Genomic DNA, 10,715 nt, shown 5'->3' on the forward strand with positions numbered 1-10,715 from the left:
TGCGTCTCTTTGTGGTCGTTTTGAGTCTCTTTGTAGTTCTGCGTCTCTTTGTAGTTGTTTTGAAGCTCTTGGTAGTTGCTTTGGTGTCACTAGTGATTTTTTGTGTCTGGTCGTTTTGCCCTGTCTCAGTCATTGTGAGTCTCTTTGCAGCTGTTTTGCATCTCCTGTGTAGGTTGTTTTGTGTCTCTTTGTAGTTTTGTGTTTCTTTGTGGTCATTTTGAGTCTCTTGGTTGGTGTGTTTCTCTTTGAGTGACATTTTGTGAAGGGCAGGGGGGCTCCTGACACTTTAGGCCCCCTTGGCCTCTAGCCCAGTAGACCCGTTCAGTAATCCATCCATGGTGAACCGCTCTACCTTTCTAAATATTTAAAGCCTAACTAGCTTTCAGTATCTGGTTGCAGTCTGGAGAGGAACACAACAATGGTCCAGCTCGTGTCTTCGCTGGGACTGTTCTGCCAGGTCAATGCGTTTGCCTGCCTGCTTCTCTGCTACCTGCTCTTCATTCTGCTGGGAGGTCTGGTGTTCACGGTGGTGGAGAAGCCCGTGGAGGTGGAGCTGAGGGCCGAGGTGGAGGAGCTGCGTCGCTCCTTCCTGCGGGAAAACCCCTGCGTCCGAGAGAGCGGGCTGAGCGAGCTGCTGGGGAACGCTCTCTCCGCTCACCAGAGCGACGTAGCGGTTCTGAAGGCCGACGCCGATGAGAGACGCTATGATTTCGTGTCGTCGCTCTACTTTGTCATCGTCACTCTGACCACCATGGGTATGCCACTCAAGAAACCTGCCGAGATTTAAAATAGGGATGCAACTTTTTATATTGATCACAATTTATCACAGTGATGTAAAGCAGCAAATCCTCACATTGGTCAACCAGGATTGCTGATTTTTTTTGCTTGAATATTTTCAGGCTATGTTTGCAGCAATAACCTTCAAAACATTGTGGTCTATCTGTACCACATCCCTTCTTTATAGGGTACCAATGTATTTGCGACAACTCGTGCTATCTTCCCTGTAGACCTCTTCCCTCTTTTCTTCCTCAGGTTCTGACTCTTACACCCCCAAATCAGACAAAGCCAAGCTCTTCTGTATCTTCTACTGCGCCCTGGGGATCCCCCTCACCCTGTTGCTCCTCACCCTCCTCTCCAACCTCCTCCTCCCCACGGTCACCCACGCTCCCGTCCACCACCTGCACACTTACTGGGGTTTGCCCTACACCCGGGCCACCTTCGTCCACGTCGGCCTCCTCTCCGTGCTCGTCCTCGTCTTCCTTTTCCTCCTCCCGGCCCTCCTGGTCTGTGCAATGGAGCCCGACTGGAGCTTCCTGGATGCTCTTTTCTTCTGCTTTGTCGTCCTGAGCACCGTTGGCCAGGGACGAAACTCTCTGGGGAGAAACTGGGAGCCGTCAGCCAAGGAGACACTCCAACTCCTCACCACATGTAAGTGCACATCTGCACTTACATGTGGTGAGGAGTTGGAGTATCTCCTTGGCTCATTTTTATAAACTATTGCATTATGTTAGTTTTTATCTCTGCCAGGAGTTCATGTGCGTGTCTGCGTGCATGTGTCCGTGAGTGAGTGTGCACCTATGTGTCTATCTACGGCTAATCTCTCATTCTGCTGCAGTAAACTGCATCATATTTTCGGTGGCCAGTTATGGCTGCATGCCTCTTGTGTTTGCGCTGACTCACATTTTCTCAAAACACCTTTTATTGACAGATTTATACTTCCACTGACTGCCTGCTGACTCCTCCTTCTCGCTTAACTGGCCCCTGGCTGGGAGGGGCCGCTAGTGATAACACGGCTAAGTGCATCTCCGACCCCCATCTGCTACTCTGAGACACAGTGGGGGAATAAATAGTAGTTGTTGTTGTTGTTGTTGTTTTGGATGGTGTGTTTGGCTAACAGCTAACTGAACTACCAGTACACACACTGCTGTACCTCACCACCACTCAGCCGCAGCTAAGAGACAACAGAGATTTTTAGCCTCTTTTAGCTTGTTTTGGCCTTCAAACAAATGTGTTTTCCAGCAGCAGCAGGCAGCTGTTTTTAGCTAAAAGGTTCTGATAAAGCCACTGTACTCAACCTGCTGAGCACCAAATATCAGACAGACACAGTTAGAGACCAGCTGGTGAACATAATGAAGCATTTAGCAGCTAAAGAGACAGATATTTTTCCCAGGAGGTGGTGGAGACTAAAAAACAGAGCTAAAAGGAGAGTCAATATTGGACTTAAATGTCTGAGTTTGCCCCAAACTGGCCAAAAAAACTAAACGAAATAAGATTGATGCAGCTTAAAGAAAAGATCAGCACTAAAACCATTAATGTTATTGTGTATGACAGCTCTAGGCTCTAACAAATGAAATGTCACCATTCATGGAATGAATTACATACGAGGCACTTTCAGGCCCATTGGCAGAATTTTAGAAGTAATCCTGGAGTCTAAATTCCCCAATTACTTTTTTTGACAATCATTTTAAAATAATTTTCTTTATTCATTTAATTGTTCACTCATATATTCTGTAATTTTCATTTGACCACTTGATTATGTGAATGCTGTTTATTTTTTTGCACATTCCACGCAATCAGAATTAGCCTTAAAAACGCATATCATTTTGTGCATGGTTGTACAACATAACTCCACCATTGTAATAATACAATATTTTTTAAAAGCACATTTGAAAATATATTTTTTAATATAACTATATGTTGACATATGGTTATATTATGTCAACATAATATAACATGTTGACAGGCTGGACATTCTCCACAGGTTACCTGCTGGTGGGCCTGGTGGTGATCATCACCTTCAAGGATACTGTCCTGCAGGTTCCCCGGGTCTGTGCGGTGATAAGGCTCTTCTCTGGTCCGCATTATGCGGAGCTGGAAGGTGTCCACCTCAGTGAACTGACAGTTGGTGAAGAAAGCTGTGAGGAGCCTCAGTACTCCCAGTCCATCTGCACCATCTCCACTCCACTAGAGCTGACGGGCCCCGCTTTCGCACACAGAGCCAGAACCTCAACTCCCGAAACACCCTGACCTTCACAGCTGGACCCCAGACCGTCTACGGCCCACCAGCTTCTGACTTGCAACGTTGTGTAAGTCAGAAGTGTTTCTTTTTTTTTCGTTTTCTCTTCACTGCCTTCTGGATTACTGGATGTCAGATGCATTCATTTTTGGCCACATGGGGGCAGTAGAACAATCTGAAAAAACACAACATTTACACAGTATGTCCTTTTTAACGTTGGTGAACAGACACCACATCTAAATGGCTTGTTGAGTCACATGTTTTCTGATGGTGAAACAAAAAACAGACTTATTTCACAGTTAGTGGGATATGTGAGAAATGTGTGCACAAACACTGAAACAGAATTTGTCATGATACTTCCCTGTTAAATGAGCAGGTAGCAGGTACAACAAGTGACCACAAGATGTCACTAATAACTAATGTCCAGCTGCAGGTCTGTGTGAAGACTAAGAAACAGCATGGGCAGATTTACACACTGAATCCATCATTAATTCTTTATTTTATTTACATTTGTGCCCCTTACCTATGTTGGTATTAATATGTTTGGATGTCAGATAAAAGCTGCTGAATGACACATATAATATTCCAGCACAAACTGAGCCTCACGCTGTTTGTACAACCAGGTTCTTCTCAAACAACTCTCCAACTCTGCCTTTTTAATTTACTCCGTTATTACCTCCACCAAGGAGGTTGTGTTTGTTTTTTATGTGCGTGTGTGTTTGACTTCAGGATTACAGAGAAACAACAGCCCCGATTCTCATGAAATTTGGTGGAAGGGTGTAGCATGGACCAAGGAGGAACCCATTCAATTTTGGAATGGATCCAAATCATGGATTGGATACATTTCACACATACATCAAACATTTCAGGTTTGTTGACTTCAGTGTGACCTCCAAATCCCATCAGATTTCATTGTAGCAACGGATGTATTTATTTCGGTGAGTCCAGTGTTATCATACTTCATGTTGTAATAAAGCAGAGTCCCACACTGATTAAAGAATCGATGCAGCGGATCCAGAGATCTCATCTTTTTTTTTTTAATTTTGTTTTTTTTATTCCAGACATTCTTTTTCTTGTCAAAATGCACGTCAACGGTTCACAGCTGGGTGGGAGATTTGGGCTTGTTCAAGCCCCCAGGAAGAGCACGGGGCTTTTTTAAGCAAACTATACATCGTGGCATTGTGGATGGAATGTGGAATTACAATTTCCGGGTCAGTCACAAGATGCTATTCGGCCTAAAATACTTTCCCCCCGTAGAATTACATTGGGGAATAGATATTTGTAAATCACTTGAACTCTTGAATATACCTTATTTATATCATTAGGTCTTAAAAATTGTAAAATGCACTAATAGCTAAATCCAGAGTTCTTTTTCTTCCTCCTGCAAGTGAGCCTGAGACAGCGTGGCTGGGAGGCGGGGTTAAAGGAAACGCTAGTGAGCATGCTCTTTACGGAAGATCGGCAGAAGATCTGGGTCATTTTATACTCTTGAGTTGAACTTTTTTTTTTGAGCAACTTTCATATTAAGAACAGAACCCCGCCTCCAGCGCTGTATCCAGTTTTATTTGAGATGCATGGGGGTGTTATGCTAGTAGTGGCTAACGTAGCCTGAAGGTTCGAGCGGAGATGAGCAGCTACAGAGGTCTGCTAAACTCACTTCTTTCTAACTCCACACCTCCAGATTTTTTTTACTTTTCAAACTTGTATTCTTCAGACCCAACTGATGCTGACTGTAGGAAATTTAGGTTTAGAAGTGTGTTTTAGGATTTGTAATTAGAAGTGTTTCTAGTAGGATTTATAGCACCTTAGAGGTGGTTAGTAAAATGTTAACAAGTACTTGGGTTATACCAAATATGCTTGTAAAGCTTGTCAAAGACTTTGCCAGAGTTGCAGATTCTTATCGGATGTATGGTATGTTTACAGTATATTTACCATAGAAGTGTTGAGCCATAAAAGACAGTCATTGAATGTATTCAACTGTGAAGAATAGCCAAGGGTCAGACAAAGATTTCTAAACAGGCATTACAGGGACACGCAGAAGGAACATCACACCTGCGCGAGGGTCCTCCAGCTGGCTGATGCGAGAAGGAGGAGCTAGCTGGATTTAGCCAATAGAAACAAAGGCGGACATTTTGTGAATTTTTACAAACTATATAAGGAAATTCTGAGAGGGGATTCGGCCTGTTCATCTCATTTCATCCAGGCAGGTAACCAGCTTCCTGGCTGTGGTGTGTATGGCTGCTTTTCCGCAGATCATATTTCTATATTGATACTGTAAATATTTCCATAGATTCTGTAAATAATGTACTTCACTTTGCAATTGTTTTAGCTTCTGTAGTATTAAATACTTTTGATTATAATTGGAACCGGCTGACTTTTTGGCATGGCTGGACCAAGTGTGGTTTCTCCCATAGTTTCGAGAGGTTCTTGAACCTAACAGACTCAAGTGACATCACTTGAGGACTTTTAAAATACTTCACACAACTCCCTTTGGAGACACTGAGGGCTTTATACAACTTTTGTGTCTCATTAACAGTACTTCCCATGGAAACACACTTGAATATGTAAAATCAGTGGAGTTTCCCTTTTAGCTCCCAAGCTTTAAATATGGACAGAAACACAGCTTCAGAAATCCAGAAGTTCCCCTAAAATCAAAATCGCTGTAGATTGACCTCCCTCACTCTTCTCCACAGATCCTCTGCTTTGTTTTGAAGTGATTTGGATTGAATGCTCCTTTTAATGAACCGTCTGAAGGTGCAGAGTGCTTTCCTTGGAGCCGTAACAGAGGCCCGTTGTGTGTTCCCTTCTCCTACTATGGCTGTGTTTGTACAAGGCACAGAGGACTGTGGGAGGGAGCCACCGTCAATCTGAGCTTGTGCCCAGCACTGCCAGCCCTCGCCCATCCCTACCAACACACACACACACACACACACACAATCGCTTATACCCATGTATGTAGTTATCAATCTTGTAAGTTCACCTCCTTGTCCTGTCAAGTGTATACATTTAGATTATAGGGTTACACATATTTCCTAGTAGTGTGTAATAATGCGTCTTGTAAAAAAATAGTTATACCACTGTCACTATTGCAATTATTCAGTGAAAGCCTTGAGGCTAATAAATCAACTTTTCAATATTAATTTTGAATGTTAAAAGTGAGCACTTGAGGGTTGTTTCACCTTGAGCACTGACTGACATTTATTCAGTCTCAGTCCAGATCACATGCAAATATGAATTAATGCATACAACACTGATGTTATCAGCCTAAATCAATTGTACCTGGCCCCAAAGATATAATAATGCAAATCAGAATAATAAAGGTATTCAAACTAGATTTTCACACAGGAAACTGCTACAAGACAGGGCAACAAGTTTAGGGTACAACCGCCTCCATTCTTATTGCAGCCTACAGTACTCTAATAGTTCAATTTCAAGTCTGCAGTTAAATTAGCAACAACCACATGCAGGTACCATGGGACAATTGGATGGACTATTAATTCGAAGAAACACTGACATTTTGAGCGGTTTGCTAATGTTGAGAGGTCGAGGATGTTCTAGCTTAGACTGAAGGCAGGGGAGAGGAATGAAGAGTCGGCTTACCCTTTGAAACTATTTCTTTCACTTCTGATTAAGCTAGGCTAACTGTTTCTCCCTGCTCCCATCTTTATACTGAACTAGACTAAACCAACTACTTGTTGGTTACAGTTTGTAAAAATATGGAAAATTGGAAGTAAAAGCAGCAAACCAGCTAAGCCGGGGGAAGTTTTTTTTTAGACAACAAATATGGATTTTAAGTTGTTACAGTCATAAAGCAGGAGATGGGGGTTTATCAATTGTTTTGTTGGTGTTGTGTTTTCAGCTGAGTCATTCTTGAGTGCCTTCTTATGTCCTCGTCCTCCAGTCAACAGTCTGTAGCGCTGTGCTGAGGCAGAGACACAGAGATGACTGATGATCATGACAGCCTTGTGATGGCCGGTCACCAGGCTCATCAGAGCTGGGTCAAACACCGTGTCACATACCACGGACAACTGTTGTCCCCGGCTGCCTTGTGCCTTTGGGACACAACCATGTTGCCTCAAGCGAAGTGAGTATACAGCTAACCGTAACAGTACAACTGTTAGCTCCCTGCTAATCCTAACACTACCACTGTTCCTAACTTTAAAGCTGCACTAAACAATATTTTTAAGAGAACAATAGGTTAAATTACAATATGTAATGTGAAAAGCATCACTTGTAGTTTATTATAAGGAGAAATATGTATGAACAATTATACCCTTAATATCTGTGAGACAACAATATGGTGAAGGAATGGTTTAGCTTCTTTTAGCTGGTTGTTTTGGTTTTAATGGCCCTCAACTTTACTGTTTCTGTTCAACTTGGTTTCCAGCAGCAGCTACAGCAGCTTTCACAGTAAAAGCTCTGATGCTACCCATCCAGTACCAAACAGGTCAACATAGTGTAGCATTAAGCCGCTAAAGAGACGGATATTTTGGTAACATGAACAAAGCAATAAAAGTAAAAGTGAGTACTGGACTAATATCATTCCAAAAGAATGCTAATAGTGTTTCTTATATACTGGATGTGTAAACAGGCAATGGCATCAAATTTACAAGGCAAAACTTAATAATGGAGTACTCGAGGCACAAACAGTGTATTTCAAAAGCAGCCAATAGAAAAACGGGAATAGTGAGAAAAAAAGAAGAGCTACAAGATAAAGTAGTCTGTGTACATAATATTGTAAAAAGGCAATTACACATGGTTTAGATGAACAGTAGTGAGTGTAGTTTGAACATGAGTATAAACTGGATGTAAATGATCAAGACACAAAGGTTGTTTCATGTATTACTGACCAGCTCAAATGTTACCAACAGATTAAAGGGCCGTTATCAGTTGTCATTGGGAGCATAGGTTTGAGGTGGTATGGCCCTACCCTACCTACTAATTGGCTCAGTAGGTTGTTTTCATCTGATGGTAAGCTGGATCAACGCAGGTAGTTTGAAAATTGTTGGGCTGCAATCTTGAGTGGCCGTAGTAATTATGACGGGACGGGAGCAAAGGAGGAAGTCCGGTGTATAAAGTGTGACAAAGTCCGCTAAGGGAAGAGGTTGGGGTGGATGGATGGTCCAAACAAACACAGAACTTTCACCCATGATTTAGTTGTGAAACCAAAGTTAACATGTTGACTTATTGTAAGTGAACTTGCGTACATAGTTACGTAACAAATTATCAACAAATTAAATACTTATTTTAACCCAAATCATGATTTTTTTTTCCAAAACCTAACCAAGTAGTTTTGTTGCCTAAACTTAACCAAGTAATTCACAATGTTCACGTTTATGTCACATGTTGACCACGTGTGTAAAACTGCGACGTTTCGCACCGTCACTTAACGCTTCACTGCGTCTTTTAGAACCACAGTCAAGTATTTGCAAACATAGCGGAGAATGTTATTTTTATCCTGAGCCACAGTGTAAAATAATTATATCATGAAAACGTATATTTATGTCCTTTGATGACATATGATACCCCAGCATCTCATGGTGCGTAGAGTCTGCTCAAAGGTCATACATGTGACTGTGCCGTAGACTGTTGCCACATGGCTGCAGGGACAGCACAACGTTCTGTGACCTTATTAATATTGTGGCGCATGCTCTCGCTGCCTGTAGCCGTCTCTGTGCTTCTGACGGACAGCTCACAGGTGTTTGGCTTGGCCAGGCTATATTTACAAAGGTCATAGATGGAGCTGTGAGGCATGATACCGGCAGGGATCTGATTACTCCACCATTGGTAGATACATCTCAAGAACATGTTCATCCATACCTAGAAAGAAAGATTTTTAACAGTCCCTATTGGCCTGATTAATTGTTCAAAATGTACACTCAAATATATTGCAATGCCCTGGACTTCAAAACAGGATGCACACCAACTGGTAGCTGGCATGCAGACAGGAAGTGGATTGTTGAGGTGAAGAATGACTTCACCTCATAGTTGCCACCAAGGCCCCCTCCCCATCCCCATATATTCTGAACTGATCAAAAATGATGAAGCTAAAAACAAAGCTGCTTTGTGTATTATGTCTATTAACCATTAGGTTCCTATATGCAGGGGAATCTCCATTTTAATGTGACACGATACATTCATGTCCAAATTAAGAGCTGTCACTGAACTGCAAGAACCAGGAAATGCAATTCCCAGAATAGTTTCAGATAAACATAACCTCACCATGATGGAGCTCTGGCAAAACAACAACTTTAAAAAACTCCTGTTCCCACATGTGGAGACTCCCCTCTTCCTTCTTTCGTGCTTTATTTTTACCTGCAGCTGCCTGCAGAGTAAACTGCTGGGAGACGGGGAGGATGGAGGGACACTGACATTGAGGTTCAGTCTCTTAACGGAAACGCCAGGGACTAGCCTGGCAGATGTATGTGGTCTTTGTTCCCACATTTGATCCGTAACACTTATCAGCATGTCTTCTGTCAAGGGCACAAGTAAAAGTATTTCTGTGTTGGGTTTTCATATATAAAAGAGTCATACTTCATCCATGTATTGTTTGCAGACTCCAGACAAGGCGTGTCATATGGCTTGACATTCATACAGAGTAACTGAATACTACCACTGTAGCTGTGGAAATGAATGATCATTGTGGTGAGTGATAACATCAGGATGTTTAGTGAGAAAAGTAGGGGACACAGACAGCTTCCTTTTGCAACTCCAAAACAAAAGTCATATTTATGTGATGCATGATTACCAAGACTAATGTAAACATTCCTCCCTGTTTAATGTACTGAATGTTTGGAACCAGATAAGACCACATTCAGAGACTAACCCAGTTCTCAGACCCCAAAAGTACTGCATCAGTGCTACTTCATATTTCAAACTAGAAAATGATTTGTAAGCTTTACTATGTAAATTTGACCATGTGACATGTCAATACCATGTGCATTCGTCACATGGTATTGAGAAGGCATGACAGAAATCCTCCCTTGGAATCTTGTGTTCCCAGTTTGACGCCCAAATGGTCTAATTTTGATTTATGGGTCCAGTTTACCCATATGTAAGTAATGGGTAAACTGGACCCATCACTTACATATGATTCAACCTTATGAGTTAAAATCACATAAATAGATAAATATACAGTAACTGATTACACTGTGTAGAAACAAAAGAAAGTTTCCTCCATGCATGTAGATGTGTAATCTATTATTATATAGTTCAATATTTGTATTGCGGCACAAGCCTCGTGCCAAGAAGTACACAACATTTACATTAGAGGAAGGCCTCGTTTTGTAATTCTATGAATAGACTTTATATTTGGGAACACAATAAGGACGCTGTATGATATACAAATATCAATACTTGGTATGAGATCTTTAACTTTTATCATTCAGGGTGTTTGTGTGTGTCGGAGGCGACATTATATTCTCAGCTGCTCTATGTGTCAGCGACAGATTATAAATAGACTCTGGACTAAACTGGAAAAGTCCCTCCAGCTGAGGGGGACTCATGACGGGGAAACACACACACACACACACGCACACACACACACACATATACACGGACAGGTAATTTACGTTTTGCAAGCAGTCCTGTGAGCAAACAATGATTAGTGAGTTCCCATGAAGCTGTGTTTAGGGATATTATCAAGGACTGCCTGCCTAGGCCTGTATCTGTTACACGTTAAACTGCTCTTTGTAAGTCA

General features: G+C 42.0%; 1 protein-coding gene across 1 annotated transcript; it reads left to right on the forward strand.

The window, feature by feature from the left end:
- The first annotated feature begins 186 nt into the window (after positions 1 to 186).
- On the forward strand, positions 187 to 3,082 carry LOC116377686 (potassium channel subfamily K member 1-like). The gene is made up of 3 exons (XM_031839387.1): positions 187 to 755; positions 1,033 to 1,428; positions 2,762 to 3,082. Exons 1-3 carry the CDS (start codon positions 419 to 421, stop codon positions 3,025 to 3,027), a joined length of 999 nt encoding a protein of 332 aa, XP_031695247.1. The 5' UTR covers positions 187 to 418; the 3' UTR covers positions 3,028 to 3,082.
- Positions 3,083 to 10,715: the final 7,633 nt, after the last annotated feature.

The sequence above is a fragment of the Anarrhichthys ocellatus genome, unplaced genomic scaffold (assembly GCF_004355925.1).
Source record: "Anarrhichthys ocellatus isolate YVR2014 unplaced genomic scaffold, GSC_Weel_1.0 scaffold1547, whole genome shotgun sequence".
Lineage (NCBI taxonomy): Eukaryota > Metazoa > Chordata > Actinopteri > Perciformes > Anarhichadidae > Anarrhichthys > Anarrhichthys ocellatus.